The sequence below is a fragment of the Tupaia chinensis genome, unplaced genomic scaffold (assembly GCF_000334495.1).
Source record: "Tupaia chinensis unplaced genomic scaffold, TupChi_1.0 Scaffold000288_2, whole genome shotgun sequence".
In the NCBI taxonomy this organism is placed as follows: domain Eukaryota; kingdom Metazoa; phylum Chordata; class Mammalia; order Scandentia; family Tupaiidae; genus Tupaia; species Tupaia belangeri.
In genome coordinates this window covers 578,571-600,442 of record NW_006159773.1, presented here as the reverse complement: position 1 = coordinate 600,442, position 21,872 = coordinate 578,571, and the positions used below count along the sequence as shown (strand labels likewise).

The following is a 21,872-nucleotide window of genomic DNA, read 5'->3' as shown; positions in this document are numbered from 1 at the left end:
TCCCAAATCTGTTCCAGTTAAAGGAGCCTATTACACTTACGAAATTTTGCAGCTGTCATAGAGATTTTTTAGCCGGATCATTAAAGAAGAGAGATTTGTTTGGAAAGTATGAAAATAAAAAATTTTTCTTCATCTATTATATATTTACACACATGCATATATTAGTTCAAACATTGCCACCAATATCTAAAAATTAAACCTAATGTTTGAATTCTATAGAGTGACTTCAACTTTTTCCTTACCTAACAATATAAATCTAAATATAATTTTTGGAATGATGTATTTAAAAAAAATTTTTTTTAGATTCTTACTGTAGAGCATGTGTGCCTGCCAGAGAATGACAGAGACAGAGAGAGAGGGAAAGTGAGAAATCTCCACCTGCAAGTATGGTCACATCACAGTCCCTTCTCTGTTCTCCTCTTGGGATTTTGGGCACACATGCACAGGCACCCAGTGTGCTTTTCAAGCTGCTGGGTCCAGGACTTGAACTGCAGAGTTGGCCATGTGCAATCTAACATCTTAACCACCATGCCACCTGCTGGTCTGGAATAATGTATTTTATTTAGAGGTTTGTCTGATAATTGAAATATGAAAACAGCCGTAGAAAGTGTCTCTTCTCAGGGCCAGCAAGTGGTGGTTAAGGGCGCTGGATTCCCACATGGCCAACTGTGGTTCAAGTCCCAAACCTGGCAGCTTGCTTTCTCTCTCCCTCTCAACTTTGTCTCTCTCTGGTCAAATCTAAATGAATGAAGTTTTTAAAAAAAGTGTCTCTCCTCTTCAGTTTTATTGAGATATGATTTATATTCTATGAAATTCATCCATTTTTAATGTACAATTACATGAATGTGAGTTAATTGATACAGTTGTGCAGCCATCACCACAATCCAGTTTAGAACACTTTCATCACCTCCATAATTTCCCTTATGCCTGCTTGCATTTAATCCTTGATTCTACCCTCAACTCCAAGGGAGTACTGATCTGCCTATGGCCTCTATTTTTATCTTTATAAAAAATTTTGTGTAAATGGAAGCTTGTGTCTGATTTCTTTCTCCTAACATAATACTTTTGAGATTTGTCAATGCTATTGCATGTGTCAGCGATTTATTCTTTCTTCTTTTTATTGCTGAATAATATTCCATTGTATAAACATTCCTTACTTTGTTTATCCATTCACTAGTTGATAGACATTTAAATTGTTTCTAATTTTTAGTTATTATGATCAATGTTCCTGTGAACATTCACATACAAGTCTTTGTATGGATATATACTTTTGTTACTCTTGGGTAGAGATGCCTAGGTGTTGAATTGCTAGGTCATCTTTTATGTATGTTGAACATTATAAGAAGCTGCTAAACTTATTTTCCAAAGTGATTATATTATTTCAGAGTCCTACCATTGGTATATGAGAGTGCCAACTTCTCTTCATCCCTGTCAACACTTATGATAGTCATTCTTCTTTATATTAGCCATTCTAGTATGTACCAGTATCCCACCTTAGTTTTTAATTTATATTTTTCTGAAGACTAATGATGTTGAACATCTTTTCATGTACGTTTTGGCCAGTTGTCTATGTTCTTTGAGAAAATTTATTCAAATCTTTTGCCCATTTTTATTAGGTTGTTCTTCTCATTATACAGTTGATTTTTCTACGTATTCACTTCTAAATTTAAGGGGACTTTTTTTGCCATCAGCATCTATGTATTTCAATACGTACAAACTACTTTTTCTTTCATACTAATTATTTTAAATAAAATCCAGTGATAATAACAGGATGGAATTTTTAATTCTGGGAAAGAAATCTACTGAATTTTAAATGTTCATTAACAAACGTCAAGTATTTCTAGGACTTATCTGTAAGCTCTCAAAATGGTAGAATAATCCTTTACAGATCTAACAATGCCTTCTAGTTTCTTTCCTTTCTTAGTTCCTATTATAAATAGAAGGAAAAAACATTTTTTGTAGATCTATGATATGTATATTCTGCTATTTCAGAGGAAGGAAGAGGAAGTATCTGAGGACTGAGAAGAGATACCCTAGAGCCCTTTCTTTTTTAATACTTCCTGTGCTGTCATGAGTCAAGATATCTGCCTTCTGAGTGTTGGTCTGTGAAAGGAATTGCGTTATTGACATTGGCATCAATTTTTCGCGTCCCAATTTAAATTACACACACACAGGTGCCTGCATGGACACAGATACACACACACACACACACACACACACACACACACACACACACAGTATTATATTTTTTGTCTTGAATTCTCTCTGCCAGTTCTTTCTAATATTTCTAGCTCCTGAAACACATTAAGATCTCTTACAGGAGTGTGGGAATAATTTGGGGAGCACAGCGAAACTCAGCTCTGGAATTGTAACTGACAACTTGTTTGACTATAGGGCACATCATCATTTTCTTTATCCTTACTTCGAATGCCAAACTTTGGTAACACTTCTCACTATTCTTATCTCCATAAATTGAAATAACTCTCCAAAAATTATCTATAAATGTTACTAAAAATGACTTCAGTAATCTCCCAAAAAGTATAATTAAGAAAAATTCAAAATTGGTTCATCTTAATTTTTTGTAGGAAATATACATACTTATATTTGTATACCAAGTTCTGTCCTAAAAGTCCCCAAAACAAAATGAAAATGAAAAGATTTAATCATAACCATTTAACTTAGCAAAGAAACATCACTCATCAAAATGACTAAGGGAACCTAATTCCTTGGATCCCCTGCATGGTAGAGTCTGCCAGCACCCCCAGAATGTACAGAGCCTCATTTCAAGTATGAAAGGAAACCAAGGATCATGAGACACTGAAGAAAGTTTTCATCATGAAAGAGAGGAAATGGGGGCCAGATGGTGATGTGGTGGTTAAGGGCACTGGACTCCCAATGGCTGACCGCAGTTCAATTACTGGATCTGGTGACTTGCTTTCTCGCTTTTCATCTCTCTCTCTCACTCCGTCTCTCTCTGGTCAAATTAAAAATAAATAAATAAATAAAGTTAAATAAAACAATTCTTTTAAAAAATAGAAAGAGGGGGAAATGTAACAAAGAAACAGAGAAAAAGGGGACTTAAATAAAATAGACAATTCAGGGAGGGAATAGAAAAAAAAAAAAAAACCAAAGAACTATGTTCAATAGTCCTAGAAAGATAAGAGAATAAATTGCATTCATAAAACAAGAATAGAATAGAATAGAATTTTCAGAAGGTATAATCAGAAAGCACAAAATTAATATTGAAAATTAGAAAACTGAATAAAAAGTTTAAAATCTGTGAAAGGGACAAAGTCAAGAGAATCTCTCAATATGTAGAGCAAAAGAAAAAAAAGATGGAAAATAGGAGGGGAGCCATATGAAAATTACAAGCCCTATATTTGACCATATTGAGATTTTAGAGAGTACTAAAAGAGATTGGTAGTAATTAGTGATGATGGATATATAAAAAAACAGGCAAACACAAAGCAATAAATACTTTCTAAGTAGTGATATGGTATAAATACCGAAAATGGATTTCACAAAACAAGTGGAAGAGAGCAGGTGAGCCTGAGTAGCATGAACAAAGGACATTGTAGAAATAAGATGTTTAACATTTATAGGCAGTTATCTCTAAAAGAATTTTGGAATTTGCAAACCTGAGTTATTTCTGTGTCAAATGTGATCATACCCTCTGTATTCCGTACGTAGTCCAATGTTGGTGGTGATGAATTTCCTGATGTAGTCTTACGATCCTTGCATGTGGCAACCTACATCAGCAGCCAAAGGTAGGAACTGATCTTCAAAAATAGTAGTTTCCCTTTTATAAATTTCTCTAACTCATAACCAGATTCAAACATCACCTTTCTCAGTGCTGTGGTGTGTTACAAATGTAAAGAAAGTACAGCTTTTTCTATGTTAATAGTCTGAGCAACATTCAAATATGCTCGTGAATTATTGTGAAGAAGGTGTAGCATGCAGTCTCCAGGCTTTTCCTTAGCTTTCCACCTCCACAAACCTGAGTACCCTCGAAGTGCCTTTCCTACAGTTATGATAAGCCGTGTTGGATGATTTTAGAGTTGGCCTGCAGAATTTGGAGCTTTGTGTCCAGTGGCTTAGGCTGATAAATGTGATTTGATAACTTGACTGTGCAGGTATACGTCATCGGCATTGATCTCGATATCGTCGTTACCAAGGCTTTCTCACCAAGTCTTCTGTTATAATTTAGTTTCCACAAAATGGTAGGTTCTAATTTTGATTGAATATTTCAAAATCAAATGATTTAATCATATGTAAGAAACGATGAGTTAATGGAATTGATATTTCTTCTGTGGAGTCCAATCAAATTCCATCTGAAAAATAAATTAGCAACTGATCATCTCATAAATTACAAATCCAGTTGCATGGTTTTCTATTTTAATTAAGGAGTTGAAATAACTTTCAATTATGAATCGATTTCTCCTTTTTGAAATTGTCCAGGCCTTTTAAATGTCAGTGACTGGCTTTCTCCTAAGATCCTGCATTCTTCTGAAACCTTTTGTTCTGAGTATATTCCTTCAGAAAATACAAAGCCTGAAAGGTTACAGTCTCTTTCAAAGTAGGTAAGTGATTCTGGTGCCTCATCCTCTGACCAGCAAATTATATACGGCAGCCTTGAATTAAAATCTAAATTAGTCACATAAAGGAAGTGTTCGAGCAAATGAAAAAGTATCTTAAAAATTGGTATTCTCTTTGAAATTTTTAGGGAAGCAGAAGTAAGGAGAGAGCTTTCATTAGATTTGCGTTAGAGGATACAAAGTGTGGAGATAATAACAGCGTTGAACATTTTGAGCAATATTTATGCACGAGTCATTGCCTTCAGTTTTTTATGTTCATCCACTTATTTAATACTCACGTGAGGAAAGTAGAAGGGTTCAGTTTTACAGGTACGGAGACAAAGATGGTTAAATTGATTGGCCAAAGTCACCACACTGAGATTTGGCAGAACCTAGGGTCTGGGCCACACAGGGTGGCTCCAAGTGTCCTAGTTCAGTGTGACGAGACTAACTAGGCGAGCAGGTAGTGCTACAGTGGTAACACAAGTGGACCCACATGGGAAGGTCCTGGTTTCCTGTACCAAGACCTCCCTGTGTACTCCACATTCATACACATCCATTATCCAGGCTGGCAGAGGCTAGGTGAAAAGGTTCTTTGGGGGTGTGGGGGGGTTATCCTCCTATCTCTGTTTTCTTCCTATTTTTCTGTTTCTCAGAAAAAATAAGTAATCTTTTTTTTTAAAAAAAAAAAAAAGGTGTGAACTGAACTATGACTACAAACCCAGGGTCACATTGATTAAAAATGTACTCCAGGGGCCAGCAAGTGGCATGGTGGTTAAGGCATTGGACTCCCACATGACTGACCACAGTTTGAGTCCTAGACCTGGTGGCTTGCTTATTTACGTTCTCTTTCTCTCTCTTCCTGTCTCTCTCTGGTGAATACACATGCTCTATTTAAAATTTTAAAACATAATCATTATGATTATAAATAAAATTAAATAAATAATTCCCTTTTAAAAATGTACTCCAGAGGTATGGGCATTTATTATCTCATTACTTGAGACTCAATTAAATTTTAATGGTAATTTTAAAAAATGTATCATGACATTATTTTCATTGTACCAACCTAGACATTTCCTAGCAGCTAAAGAAAATAAGAAAAAGAAAATGGTCAAAGTCTTCCCTGAGTGAAATTCTATGTCCTTGTGCTTTTGTTGCTTAGCCATACAATCATTTACAAATCACTCACTTGATGAGGACATCAGTATAATTCTGCTAACGGACTCAAGTTTACAAGGTACATTCTGCTGACGGCACCTTAATCTGGATCACAAAATTGCATAGATGAACCAAGGTTCAACTGGTGTATGACTGGAATTGTTATGCTCTGGGACATAGAGGTATATTTAGTCACGTTCATATTGGTTTCGCTCTGATTCTGGGTCAGTAATGGAGAAATGTATGATCATTCTACATTGCTTGCTTTTGCATTGCCATTATATCAATATTTAATGCTTTGATTAAAAAATGCTTGAACAGTGAACATCTTCACTACTGGGAAATTAAATCAAATTGTTTTTTATTTTTTGGTTTTTTGAGGGGGTTTTTTGGTAGAAGTTTTTGCCTTGGGATGCATGTGCTCTCCAGATAGAGACAGACAGTGAGAGGGAAAGTGAGAAATCACCCTCCAGTGGAGATGGCCATGCCACAATCCCTTCTCCTCTGTTCTCTGCCTGGGATCTTGGGCATACATAGACATGTGTCCAGCATGAGTTTCAAGTCTCTCTGGGACTTGAATCACAGTCAGCCATGTGGGAGTCAAGCAATGTAACCACTCCACCATCTGCTGGCCCCCAAATAATCAAGTTTTAAGTCACTTGCCATTCTGTTGGAGACAAAACATTAAAAAAAAAAAAAAAAAAGCCTCATTTATTCTCACAGACTTTCTAGAGTGGTCCTTTAGACCAAACTTAACAGTCCTATCTAAAGGAGTGCAAAAGTTAGCAAAGGAGTGACATTTTTATCCAAGGATATTTTATTTATTCACTGTGAGGCCGAGGTTGTGTGAACACCAGATGCCAATCACATACCACCAGTGGATTTGCAAGATTATAGGACTGGGGGAAAAATGAAGGTTAAGTACAGAGTACAATAGAGATTACTTATGGTAATGAATTGCATAATTTTTCTAGACAGAGTTGGATTAATGTCCATCCTGAAAAGAGATTACAGTAGGTCTGATTCTTGCAGTAAACAAATATTAAGCAGATCATTTGTGTTCAGCATATGAATTGAGAGTCCTAAAGAATGTATGATTTATTATACACAAAGGGGAAAATTAACCTGTGTCCAAACAGTTGCCGTGAGATGTTTTAGGGTTTCATAAGGGCAGAGAGATTGTGTGCTGTGTCACAAGATTTCTTCCTCAGAGCAGCACCTTGATACCGTCAGGACCTTCTCCCTCCCACAGCCATCATAGAAACTGACTCTGCTGCCTCGTTAGCATATTTCCTGGACCATGGTGAAAGTATTGGGGTATCCCCGGCAGGGCTGGGTGTTCATATACAGTTAGTGTCTGCGTCTCACTGTCTGCTGTTCATTTCGGAGTGCTAGTTGAGCAGGGTTTTTTTATCCTTATGGTGAATTTAAGCTGATTCTTTGCTCATCCACCTTAGGAGTATTGAGATCATTTTTGGAATCTGCTTTGGATTCATTCATAGTCTTTTTTTTCCACCAACTTTCTTTTTAGAAGATAACGCTGTCTGTACATGGATTTTATTTTAAATAAAATAATAAAGTTTGTAAAATTATATAAATATAATGAAAAGCACTAATTATTTTTAAAAATCACAACAATGGACTGAGAAAGGTACATTGCTTCAGTAGGATTATTTCCCAAACTGTTATAACCTCAATCTAATCACAAGAAAATATTGGACAACCCGAACTGAGGGGCATTTTACAAAATAAGAAACTACTCCTCCAAGGCAGTATGTGCATATTGTATGCAAATTAGAAGACAACAATGATGAAATTCCCATCATCTCATTGCTTAGGAATAATGTGACCTTTGGGGCCAGCAGGTGAGGTGGTTAGCATTCCTACATGGTCGACCGTGGTTCAAGTCCTGGACCTGGTGGCTTGCTTTCTCCTTCTCTCTCTCTCATCCTCTCTGGCAAAACTCATGTGGAAAAATAAATAAATAAATAAATAAATAAATAAAAATAATTCTTAAAAGAAATAATGACCTATATACCAGACCTTTATCTTTATAGTTACATCCATATATTTTTAAAGAAAATAATATTATGCAGTTGTGCCTGTAGATACTTAACAGTATATTGTAAACAAATTTCTCTGAAAAGTAAATGTGCGAGGTGTATGCCATGCAGGACCCTCCCTCATGTATAAAAAGAGAAAAAGAAAAGGTAAATGAACATAACTAATGAAGAATAAAAATATTTTTTAAAAATGAGATAAATAATTAAAAGAATAAAGAAAAGTTTTTAAAAATAACAAACAAACGATATAGACAAAAACTTTTACAATTCAAGGAAGAAATTAATTTTGGTTAAAATCCCTCTGGTCTCTGAAAAACAGTTTCCTGAGCTGGCAAGATACAAAGACCTCTCTGCCAAACCAGGGACTTGGAAAAGTAGTTGGGATTCAATGGCTCATATGAGGTCACAGCAAGAAACAGACTTTATAAGGATGAAGATAGATAATCCACAGTGACTTTTTCTTTGTGTCTAAAATTCTTTGCTTTTTCTTTAAGTATTACAATGAGCTTTCAGTTTATGAGGCTTATAGCTATCAATATTTTTTTGAGAGATTTTTGCTATAGGATTTATGTGCTCACCAGAGAGACAGAAGAGATAGACAGAAAATGAGAAATAACCCCTCAAGGAGACGGCCACACCACAATCCTTTCTCCACCATTTGCCTCTCAGGATTTTGGGCACACACACTCATGCGCCCAACATGAGTTTTAAGCCACAAGGTCTTGAACTCAAACTGCAGTTAGCCAAGTGGAAGTCCAGTGCCTTAACCATTACACTACCTGCTGGCCCCTAACTATCAATTTTTACCTATCAAAAACTAAAGCCTAAGGACCAGCAGTTGGCATAATGGCTATGTTGCTGGACTTCCATGTAGTCATCTGCAGTTAGAGTCCCAGACCTGTTGGCTTAAACTCACGCCAGGCGCATGTGTGTGCATGCCCAAGATCCCGAGAAGAGAATGGAGGAGAAGGGATTGCGGCATGGTCATTCCCCCTACAGGGTGATTTCTCGCTTTCTGTCTCTCTGTCTCTCTCTCTCTTTCTGGTGAGTGCATGTGCCCTATAGTAAAAAGATCTCCAAAAAAAAACTAAAGCCTATAATGTGTTTAAATGATGTTTTCATTTCTAGTTTGGAAAACTATAGTAATAATAATATTTGTCTTTTGAAGAAATCATAACAAGATTCCTTTTTCTTTAACTCTGAATGGTTTTTGTCAGAATAATACCAAACACTTTCTTTTCCGTGTTATCAAAAAGTCATCAGATCCAAGGCCACCTACATTTTCTCCTATGATATCTTCTAGGAGTTTCATAGTTTTTCATTTTGAAATTAAGTCACTAATCCTTTTCCAAAATAATTTTTGTGAAAACTATAAGAACTGTGTCCAGGTTAATATTTTCATGTGGATTCCCAGTTGGTATACCACCACTTGCTGAAAAGACTAAACTTTATTTGTTGAGTTGCCTTTGCTGCTTTATCAAAGATCAATTGACTATTTTATCAGTCTTCAGAAATTTTATGGAAAAGACATATTATTTAATGAATAACCATGGTTGGGTTTCAAAAATTTTTGTACCAAAATAAACTCAATGTTCCATGAACTTTTTGAGGTCCCCGGTATTTGTGTGCTTCTTTTTCTGGCATCTCCTTTCTGTTTCTTTGACCTATTTATCTGTTCTTGTATCAATACTATATTCTCTTGATTACTATAGCTTTATAGTAAGTCTTGAAATCAGGTAGTGTAAGTCTTCCCACTTTGTACTTGTCCTATAATATTGTATTCACCATTCTGAATCATTTGTTACCCCATATTAACTTCAGGATCAATTTTATAATACCCATAAGATAACTTGCAGTGATTTTGATGGAGATTTACACTGAATCTATAAATCAAGTTGGAAAGAATTGGCATCTTGAAAATACCCAGAATTTCTATCCATGTACATAGAATATTTCTTTATTTATTTATATCTTCTTTGAATTTTTATAGCATTTTATAATTTTTCTTATAAAGATTTTGTGTATGTTTTGTTAGATTTATGGCTAAGTATAAAATTTTTATACTATGTTAACAGTAAAATATTTCATTATTTTGTACTAATGAATATCCATTTTTTGTTTTTAATTTCACATACCAATTTTTCATTGACAGTATATAAGAAAGCAATTGATTTTTGCATATAAACTTTGTATCCTGAAACCTTACCATAATAGCTTATTAGTTCCAGGATATTTAGTCTTAATTCTTTGAGATTTTCTGAATGGATAATCATGCCATCTGTGAACAAAGTGAACCTTATTTCTTTTTGTCAATCTGTATAGCTTTTATTTACTTTTTTGTCTTACTGCATTAGCTAGGATTTCGAAAATAATATTGAATAGGAGCAGTGAATAGGGCATCCTTGCTTTGTTCCTTATCATAGTGGGAAATTATCTAGTTCTTACCATAAAATTTGATATAAATTGTAGAGTTTTTTGCAGACGCTGTTTTACAAGAAAAAAAAAGTTTATGTCTCATGAAAGTGAGAGAGAGAAGCACCCTCAACAAGGCTCCATGCTGCAGTTCCCCCCCACAACCTTTCCAGGCAGCCGAGATCATGGGCACATGTGCCTAGCATGGAGTAGCTGACCAGGGAACCAAATCCAGTATCTTTCATATGAATTCCAGCCTTGCTGAGCCATGTGTTACTGCTGTACCACCAAGACAGAACTGTAGGTGTTCCTTATAAAGTTAAGGAAGTTCATCTCTATTTCAACTTTGCTAAGAGTTTTATCATAAATGAATGTTGACCTTGTTTTTAGATTGAGTAATCTCTTAAGTTTCCTTTTTTAAAAAATACCGTGGTAAGAATACGTAACATGAGATCTACCCTTTTAACCAATTTTTAGTATAAGCAACATTATTATTTTTTTAAATAATTATTTATTTATTTTTATTTCTTCATTCATTAATTTTATTTTCACCAGAGAGAGACACAGACATAAAGAGAAAGAGAGGGAAAATGAGAAAGCAAGCCACCAGGTCCAGGACTTGAACCATGGTCAGCCATGTGGGAGTGTCCAGTACCTTAACCACCACACCACCTGCTGATCTCCCCCCTTTTTTAAGAATTATTTATTTAATTTTATTTATTCATTCATTTGTAAACTATGTTATTGTTGACTATAGCTACAATGTTGTATAGCACATCTACAGAGCGTATTAATCTAGCTTGACTGAAACTTCATACCTGTTGATTAGTAACTCTCCATTTCTGCCTTCCCCCAGCTCCTAATAACCACCATTCTACTTTTTAATTCAATGAATTTGACTATTTTAGATTTTTCATAGAATTGCAATCATGCAGTATTTATCTTTTTGTTATTGGCTTATTTCACTTAACATAATGCCCTCAAGGTCCATCCATTTTGTTTCACATTGCACAATTTCCTTTTGTGAGGCCGAATACTACTTTTTTATCCATAGGTCTGTCAGTGAACATTTAGGTTGTTTTCATATTCGGTTTTTGTGAATTGACTTGCAGTGAACTTGGTAGTGCTAATATGTCTTATAGTTCCTAATTTTATTCTTTTGGATAAATACCCAGAAGGAGGATTACTAGATTATATGGAAATTCTGCTTTTATTTTTTTTTAATTTCTATTAAGCTCCCCAGATAATTTTTTAATTATTTATTTAATTTTATTTATTATTATTTTCCAGCTTGGTTCAGGTCATGTGCATTCACCAGAGAGAGAGAGGGAAAGTGAGAAAGCAAGCCACCAGGTCCGGGACTCATGCTGCAGTCAGTCATATAGGAGTCCAGTGCCCCAACTGCCATGTCACCCTCTGGTTTCCTGTTTTTAATTTTTTGAGGAACCTCTATACTGTTTTATATAGTGGCCACAATGATTTGTATCCCTACCAATAGTGTACAAGGGTTCCACCTCCACACCCTCACCAACACTTGTTCTCTTTTGCTTTTTGATAAAAGCCAGACTGACAGATGTAAGGTAATGGTGCATTGTGGTTTTGAGTTAAATTTTCCTGATGATAGAGCATTTTTTTATTATGCCTGTCAGACATCACCGTTTCTTTTTCGAGAATGTCTATTCAAGTCTTCAGTCCATTTTTTAAACGAGTTACTTTTTTTTTACTGTTGAGTCATATGAATTCCTTATATATTTTAGAGGTTAACCCCTTAGCAGATAGATGATTTGCAAATTGCAAATATTGGGTTGTCAGGCAAGTCATGATGCATTTTTGCATAGAAGAACTTAGAAAAATGCATCATGACTTTCTCAATGACCTAATATTTTCTTAATCTGTAAGTTGCCTTTACACTCTTGCTTGTTTCAAGTGCTGTACAGAACTTTTCAGTTTGACATAGTCCCACTTGTTTAATTTTGGTTTTTGATGTACTTTGCAAGATTTCCATTTGCCAGTGGACTATAATTATTTTTATACATTGTTGGGTTCAGTTGACTACTATTTCGTTGTGGATTTTTGCCTCTATGCTTTCAAGAGATACTGGTTTGCAATGTATCTGTCTTGTGATGCTTGATGTCTTATCTGAATTTGGCACTGGGATAATGCTGGCCTCTGAATGAGTTAGAAAGTTTTCCTTTTCATTTTCTGGAAAATATTGTAGACAATTAGTATCTCCCCCCGCCTCCCTTAAGTGTTTGGTAGAATTCACTATGAGATTGTCTCTTTCTGTTTTAGAAGATTACAAATTATTGGGCCAGGAGGTGGCATGGAGAGTAAGGCACTGGATTCTACATGACTGATTTCCTGGTTCAAGTTCCTGACCCAGCAGCTTAAAAATCACTCCAGGCACATGTGCTTACATGCCCAAAATCTCGAGAGGATACTGGAGGAGGAGGGACTGTAGGATGGCCATCCCCCTGGAGGGTGATTTCTCACTTTCTTGCTGTCTTTCTCTCTCTGTCTCCAGTGAGCACATGAGGCCTATGGTGAAAATCAAGAAAAAAAAATGACAAATTATTAATTCAATGTCTTTAATAAATTCCTATTAATATTATCTATTTCTCCTTACACACTTTATTCAGCTTTTTTCTTGTGTAGATGAAAACAATTTCTTCTAACCTCTTTATATGTATGATTGAAAGTTGGAACTCCCAAATTGAGAATTTTTTTTTAATTTTTTTTTTTTTTTTTGGAGAGCTTTTTTTGCTATAGGGTGCATGTGCTCGCCAGACAGGGAGAGACAGAGAGACAGAAAGCAAGAAATCACCCCCCAGGGGGGATGGCCACACCGCAATCCCTTCTCCTCCGTTCTCCTCTCGGGATCTTGGGCACGCATGCACATGCGCCCGGCGTGAATTTAAGCCGCCGGGTCCGGGACTCGAACTATGATCAACTACGTGGGAGTCCAGCGACATAGCCATTACGCTAACTGCTCATCACCCAAATCGAGATTTTATAATAGTTTTTTCCCCTTAGTTTCTTAAACGACTGATAATTGATTAATAATTAATGACAAATTAATGAAGACCGTATTTATAACCATATTTAGATTTGCATTTTCTTTCTCAAACAATAGGCATTTATTGAAAATCTGTGACTTGTGAGATGCCAATGTAGGGTTTATGAATTGAAAGAACTATAAGGAGAAAGTTCTTGATTGGAACTCCTCTCTCTTGTTCATCTATCTCAGCTAGCAGCTCTTCAGACACACAAATCCTCCAAATGCTGATGTGGCTTTTATAAAGTGTTTTTTTTTTTTAAAGATTTTATATAACTTTACATATGTATGTATTTATATATTTATTTACTTTATTTTTTTGAGCAAAGAGAGACAGAGTGAGAGAGAGAGAAGTCAAGTGAGAAAGCAAGCCACCAGGTCCGGGAGTCAAACCGCGGTTGGCCATTTGGGAGTCCAGCACCCTTAACCACCATACCACCTGCCAACCCCCTAAGGTGGCTTTTGATGTCTAAGTACTTTCATTTAAACCTATATTTTAAATAAATGTGTCTAAACTTTCTATCTTACAGCAGGTAGGAAGACCAATCTCATAACTGTAAGATCCTTTACAAAGTGGTTGAGGAGCTATTGTTCTCTGGCTCCACATGGAAGTCTCCTTTCTGTATTTTGCCTCTTAGAGGTGCAATCCTTTCCCTGTCCCTACCACCCAATAAAGTCCCTCAACTAGACACTGCTCGAATTCCTCTGTCTTTTCCATTATCACTAATAGAGATTTGAATGTGCGATAGACTTGTTTTCTTTTTTAACAAAGGAATTTTTTTATTGAGGCAATGGTCTCATGCTATGTTTGGACATGAGAAGGCCACTTGGCTTCCAAGCTGGCACACAAGATTGGTCATTTCTAGTTCTCTATGTCCCCTGTTAGCCCTGTCACTATCTTCCTCAGAGTGTTACCCAAACTCCCAAATCTCTATTTACTTCCTATGCAGAGCAACTTCATTATCTCTGAATCCAGGTCATGCCCAGAGGACCTCATAAGTAGAATCAAATACATCCAATGTAACTATGCTTCTAAACAAAGGTAATTCTTTACTTAAAAAGATCAGTTTTGGGAAACGGTAGGTGGCATGGTGGTTAAGGGTGCTGGACTCCCACATGGCCTACTATAGTTTGAGTCCCAGACCTGGCAGCTTGCTTTCTCACTCTCTCTCTCTCTCTCTCTCTCTCACTCTCTCGCTCTCTCGCTCTCTCTCTTTCTCTCACTCTGACCCTCTCTGGTCAAATTTTTATTTTTTTTACAGAGGTTTTTGCTACAGGGTGCGTGTGCTAGCCAGAGAGACAGAGAGAGACAGAGAGACAGAAAGCGAGAAATCACCCCCCAGAGGGGATGGCCATGCCGCAATCCCTTCTCCTCCATTCACCTCTCAGGATTTGGGCACGCACGCACAGGTGCCCGGCGTGAGTCTGGGACTCGAACAGCGGTCGACTACATGGGAGCGACATAGCCATTATGCTAACTGCTGGTCCCTCTGGTCAAATTTTTAAAATAATTAAATAAATAAAGTTAAATTAAATAATAATTGTTTAAAAAAAAAAAAAAAAAAAAAAGATCAGCATTGGGGCCAGCAGGTGGCATGGCAGTTAAGGTGCCGGACTTCCACATGGCCTCCCATGGTTTGAATCCTGGATCTGTCAGCTTGAAAATCATGCCAGATGCATTTTCCCAAAGTCTCAAGAGAAAAATGGAGGAGAAGGGATTGCGGCATGGCCATCCTTCCTGGGTGCCCTTGTGCAAATTTTTAAAATAAATAAAAAAAAAAAATTAAATTAAAAAAAAAATTTTTAAAAAAAAAAAAAAAAAAAAAGATCAGCATTGGGGCCAGCAGGTGGCATGGCAGTTAAGGTGCCGGACTTCCACATGGCCTCCCATGGTTTGAATCCTGGATCTGTCAGCTTGAAAATCATGCCAGATGCATTTTCCCAAAGTCTCAAGAGAAAAATGGAGGAGAAGGGATTGCGGCATGGCCATCCTTCCTGGGAGATGATGATTTCTTACTTTCTCTTGCAGTCTTTCACTCTCTTTTTTTTTTTTCTCTCACTCTCTCTCTCTGGTGAGCACATGTGCTCTATGGCACAAAAAGAAAAAGAAAGAATAAAAGATCAGCCTTGGCATAGCTACTAATTTTTTTTCCCTTTTTTTTTTTTGTTCATATGAACTCATTAAGTTCCTGTAACTGGGCATTCAATAATTTAATTTTGCCAATGATTAAAAAAAAATAGAGAGGTCAAACTAAGTAGTTTCCAAAGTAGGTCAAGGAAAGGCAAATCAGACCAGCTTCAAAGGTGCTGTGCTCAAAGACAGAGTTTGTTCCAAAGGCCAGTATCATAATCCTTTCCTGTAATGCACATCAGTTTTATAGTTTCTGAAGTGTTAACCACACACACAAAAAGAAAATCCTGATGAATTAAGAAAAATAAAAAATTATCAAGACACTGTAATGGATATTAAGTCACCTAATACAAATAAATGTACATCTTTACAGATTTTGATCAATTCGTTTTTCCTCTGAGTTAGTGCTCATGTCGAGAAGTGGCTTACCACCTATTCAGCAAGTTCTTACCATAACCCAGACACCAAGCCTAGAATAATTTTAGAAGGAAAATGAAAAATAAAAAAATTACTTTGACAAGTATATATTGCTGTGAGAAGTACTAGGCTTTAAATATCTGGGGATATAATATGTGATAAGTCTCTAGCCAGGAATTTTTTTTAACCTATTTACTTAGCTACAGGTGTAGCATGAAGATGAACTTCAAATACTGTGAGAAACCAAGTTTTGGTTCTCTCTCTTACATTTCATTGTGCTTCTTTTTTATTTAAAGAATTATTTTATTTTACTTACTTATTTATTTATTTATTTATTTTACTTTGACCAGAGAGGGACAGAGTAAGAGAGAGAGAAAGTGTGAAAGCAAACTTCCAGATCTGGAACTTGAACCATGGTCGGCCATGTGGGAGCCCAGCACCCTTAACCACCACGCCACTTGCTAGCCCTCAATGTGCTTCTTTTTAAAAATTATTTATTTATTTGGGACCATCAGGTGGCATAGTGATTAAGGCGCTGGACACTCCCTTATGGCCAACCACAACAGTTTAAGTCTTGGACCTCGTGGCTTTCTCGCTCTCATCAAATTAAAATAAATGAATGAATAAATAAAGTTAAATAAATAATTCTTTTAAAAAATGCTTATTTTATTTTATTTTATTTTATTGGGTGGTTGGGACAGTCGTAACATATTTTTGCATAGAAAAGCATTGAAAAATACATTATGACTTTCCTGATGACCTAATAATTTGCTATGGGGCACATACACTCACCAGAGAGAGACAGAGAGAGGGAAAGGGAAAGTGAGAATGCAAGCTGCCAGGTCCAGTACTCAAACTGCAGTTGACCATATGAGAATCCAGTACCTTAACCACCATGCCACTTGCTGGCCCCTCAATGTGCTTCTTTTTTACCCAAAGATAAATGTCTTAAACATCTTTTATGTTTGATAGCCACTTTATGTATTTAAATTATTCTCCAGCATTTGCTTCCAACTCTATTTGGACTATACTTGACATCATACAAAAACTTTAAGATGTGCTTACAACTTGTATGGAAGACATTGCAAGTGCTCATGTAATGGTATGTGCATAGAATTTGGGCTTAATCATTGAGAGCATCCAGAAGCTCTGATTTGTATAATTTCTTAGATACAGCCTTATAATTCTTAATAATGATAAGATTTGAGGACGTGCATATAATTTTTTTGGGGGGGAGGAGAGGTTTTTGCAATAGGATGGGTGTGCTCGCCAGACAGACAGAGAGAGACAGACAGAAAGCGAGAAATCACCCCCTAGGGAGGATGGCCACGCCTCAATCCCTTCTCCTCCATCCTCCTCTCGGGATCTTGGGCACGCACGCACATGCACCCGGCGTGAGTTTTAAGCCACCGGGTCTGGGACTCGAACCACAGTCGACTACATGGGAGTCCAGTGACATAGCCATTACACTAACTGCTGGTTCCAGGAAGTGCATATAATTTTTAAGAGTGAGATGGGGTATGGACCATAGTTTTTAGTTGATTTTTTTGTTTGGCTTTAACTAGCCATCATTGCTTTAGGGACTATTTCTTTTACACTTTGGAGCTCGGTCATCCCCAACAGGCATTAAGCAGCCTATATTCTCACTCAGCAGTGGGTATGGATACTTCATTTCAGAGTCATAGAGCATGCGAGAGACAAATAGCAATATTTGCACTGTGCCATGTATCAGCAGGCGTTTCTGGATCATTACAGTGATGTCTCCTCTCCCTAAATAATTTTTACAAATATACTGATGAAGACAGATTTCTGTTATCTGTCTTTGATGGGTCATAAGTTGAACTAGCGCTATATTTTTTCCTGTAAATATGCACAGTTTTGACATGGTGTTTAATAGTCTTAAGCTTACTGCTGCCAAAATAAACACAGCTGTAAGAAATGATGACCCTCTCATCTTTGTAACAATAAAATGGCTTTCTAATATGCTATCCTAACTCTGAGTGTTAAGTTAATATTCCCTTGGATTTCTGAACCCCATCCTCCTCTCCCCCTTGGAAAGCCCATGAAGAATACAGCTTTTGACTAAATGACAGAGCATAGAAGATGAAATTAGTTGCATTAAATTAGAATATGACAAAAAGCCTTTCTAAATCTTCATCACAATGCAACAGTCAAGCAACACTAAACCAAAGAGAGTAAAAGTAGACCAAGGAAGAGAGTTAATATTTTTAAAAGAAATTCTGCAAACTAGATCACTTGCAAATTTGGAAGCATCATTGGTAGATAGCATGTGGGCTCTGACAGTTTCTAACTCGGGGATGCCACTCTACAATCATATGTGCAGTCTCTTCTTGTTTAATCTTTGGATATAAAATGAACTGTTACAGTGTTTTCTTGGCTTTCTTCTATTTCTGAAAAAAGCAAGTCTCCATTGCAAAAGGCTGCATTCAAGAAAATAATAGGAAAAAGCATGAAGACCAAGTTCCACATTTCTATGCAGTGTTTCTTGTTTTCCTACATCTATGTATTTAAACAACAGTGCACATTTTGTAAATTAGCATTAAGATGAATTGTCTTCTAAAAAGAGAAAGCAAAAGCTTCCCTTCTATCACAACTCAGTTTACTTTCTTTATTTAATTATTTTTTTTTTCTCCTGAAAGATCTGATGTTGATGTTGAAATCTACCGTGTTAGGTTGTGGGAAAATAAAAGCGTCTGATAGGGTTAATCTAGCTACATAAAGGTCCATGCTGGTTATAGTCATAATCTTGATCTTTGATTAGATCTAAGCTAGTAATATCTTGTGATTAATCAAAATGGGGTGCACTGCACGTAGTCATCTTCACAGATGGGCTGGAGATTCAGCATTCTTTGGAATATTTGTTTTAATCCCTTCTAGGATAAAATGGCTTTGTTTCCGCTTTATTTATTTATTTTTTCCCCCACTTTAAATCAGATTGAGTTCACCAAATAAACGATTGGGAAGAAATTTCAATGGGCAGTTTGCTGGGATTATAGATCCAAAACATGTTTCTTAATTCATAGTATTTTAAGTGTGCTTCCCATGTTTAAAGATGGTCAAATTATTAGTAATGTTTAATAAATAATTCTATTCGTAGTTTGAATAAAAAACTTCATAAGAGAATATATCAAAAAATACCTCATGGAAATAATGTTGAGGTTTTTCTTGCTCTCAACAGCATAAGAGTTTTTAAGTTATTCTAATTGTCTCTTTTCTGATTATGCAGTTCCAGTCTAATTGACATGTGATAACAAAGAGCTTTACTTTGGCAACTAAACTACCCAACCCCTAACACCCAGAGCACGGCAAGAGCTCTCAGATTGACGCACGGAATGTTTGCTGAGTGTCTGTCAGCTCAGGCAGTGAGTGAGCTGCTTTGATGGAGCTTTGACACTAGATTCAGGTTGACTATCTCGCATTCCCAGAGGGGTCAGAGTGCAGCTATGGGATTTTATGCTGCATCCTGGTACACGTGTGACTTTAAGCAGTTTTATAACTTCGGGCAAATTTTTAACTGTTCAGATATTGACAACCTTAACCTATAAAAGTTAAGGATTGCTAAAGTCCCCAAGGCACCATCTAGTTCTAAACTCTGTGATCAATCCATTCAGTGAAAATCTACACAATCGACTCTTTAATATAACTTGCCTATCCTAAAGAACACATCTCCATGTACTGTACTAAGTACTTGTAAGAGGTTTTAAAAACTTCAAATTCTATAACGCATCAATCCCCTAAACCTTTAATGTATACGAATATGAATAGACAGCCAGCAGGTGGCATGGATGTTAAAGCAGCTGGAACCCACAGGGCCAACTGCACTGTTCAAGTCTCAGATCCAGTAGCTTGAAAAAATCACATCGGGTACCTGTTCGTGCATGCCCAAAATCCCAGGAGAATGGAGAAGAGACTGTGGTGTGGCTATCCCCGCTTGGGAGTGACCTTTCACTATCTCTCTCCCTTGCAAAAGAAGAAAGAGCTCAGTGTCACGAATGGACCCAGCAGCTGGTGGGATTGAAATAGAAACTTCTTTCTAGTGATAAATAAATTTTTTAAATTAACATAAAATCAGAGCTGACCATTTGTTTTTTATCAGCATTATACCAAACCAATGATTTCATAGAAAAAAGTATATCAGACAGCTAATTTAGTTTCCAAAAAAGTCCCTCAGTCAGAGACTCTTCAGGTCTACAGATGCCTCTTTATAATTTTGAGAAATATCATATGAAATAAACAGATTTTCACTTAACTGTCAAGCAGTAATTGGAGCCTTGCAAAACACAATTTCTCAAAAAAGTTACCACCAAGCTGAACTGTCTACCCCAGAGTACATGTAATACAAGACTTAGTAAACACAGGTTTATATGAACACTTATATAAATACATGATTACATAAGAATCATTGAATAAGAGAATTGAAAAAAGATAGGCAACTTTTGCAGTCTACTTTTAACTGGAAAAAATAGTCCACATGTATTATTAGGTTGTTGGGAAAGTCATGACATATTTTTCTATGCAAAAATGCACCATGATTTTCCTATAAGCCAGGAAAATAAGAATGGTTTTATTTTTCTCTTTTTTTAAATTTAAAATTTCTTTTTCCTTATAGAAGACCTGGTGAACCTCCATTGGTAAATGGTTGGCTTCCTTATCTTGGAGTGAGCCTGAAATTCAGGAAAGATCCCTTAGGTTTCATCAGAACTCTTCAAAAGCAACATGGCGACATATTCACCATTCTCCTCGGAGGTATGAGTGCTTCTACAAGGACATTACATGTGTCGTGATTTTTTACTTGATCTTTAATGTCTTTATACTTTTTTTCTAGGCAAAATGTGAATATTTATTATATATTATTGTTTTATTTGTAATGCAATACCCAAAAAAAAGAAAAAAAACTGTTTTTGAAGTAACCTTCACATTAAAAACAATTTACTAAACTTTTTCCTTGGCACCCTGGGGTTACATTATCCTGCCATCACCTGTCATCTTAGCTTGTTTTGGCCTAGTTTTAAGAATAGGAAAAGTGGGGTCAGCAGTTAGCGTAATGGCTATGTCACTGGACGCCCATGTAGTCCACTGCAGTTCACGTCCCAGACCTAGCGGCTTAAAACTCACACCAGGCACGTGTGCATGCGTACCCAGGATCCCAAGAGGAAAATGGAGTTGAAGGAATTGCCGCGTGGCCATCTCCCCTGGGGGGTTATTTCTCTCTTTCTGTTTTTGTCCGTCTGGCGCCCTAAAGCAAAAACCTCTCCAAAAAAAAAAAAAAAATAGGAAAAGAGGGCCAGAAGGTGGTGTGGTGGTTAATGGTGGTTAAGCTGCTGGACACCCACATAGCTGACCACAGTTTGAATACTGAACTGGGAGGCTTGCTTTCTCACTTTCCTTCTCTTTCTCTCTCTGTCTCTCTCTAGTGAGTGCATGTGCCCTATTACAAATTTAATAATAATAATAATAAATAAAATTAAATAAGCAATTCTTTTTTTTTAAAAAAAAAAAAAAAAAGCCCTTCATTTAGTAGAGTATTTTTAGGTTGACCGAAAAGTTAGCATATAGTTCAGAATTTTCATATCCCCATGCTTTTGTATTATAGTTTCCCGTACTATTAACATCTTGTATGCATGTAGTCTATTCCTTACAACTGATGAGACAATGTTGACATATGATTAAAAGTCCATGACTGGGCCAGCCTGATACCTAGTGGTTAGGACACCTGGATCTACATGGTCAATCATGGTTCAAATGCCAACCCAGCAGCTTGAGAGATGCCAGGCACATGTACAGGAGTGCCCCAAATCCCCACGGGATTGAAAAATGAAAGAGGAATTGCAACATGACCACACCCTGTTGGGGGCGCTATCTCCCTGTCTCGCTGGGGCAAGTGCACTTTGGCAATTAAAGAAAAAGTCCATAGTTTACATGAGAGTCTATCCTTCATGCTGTGCAGTCCTTTGGGTTCTGACAAATACCTAATATCATCCACCATTATGGTATCCTACAGAATAGTTTCACTGCCCTGAAAAGGTGCTGTGCTCCACATA

At 36.6% G+C, this 21,872-nt stretch overlaps 1 protein-coding gene across 1 annotated transcript in view; it reads left to right on the top strand.

Annotated features, from left to right (window-relative positions):
• Positions 1-21,872, top strand: part of CYP7B1 (cytochrome P450 family 7 subfamily B member 1) — a 224,540-nt gene that overhangs the window by 160,852 nt on the left and 41,816 nt on the right. Inside the window, exon 2 of the mRNA XM_006150432.3 lies at positions 20,441-20,577. Coding sequence (XP_006150494.1) covers positions 20,441-20,577 — 137 coding nt within the window. The remainder of the gene's footprint in view (positions 1-20,440; positions 20,578-21,872) is intronic.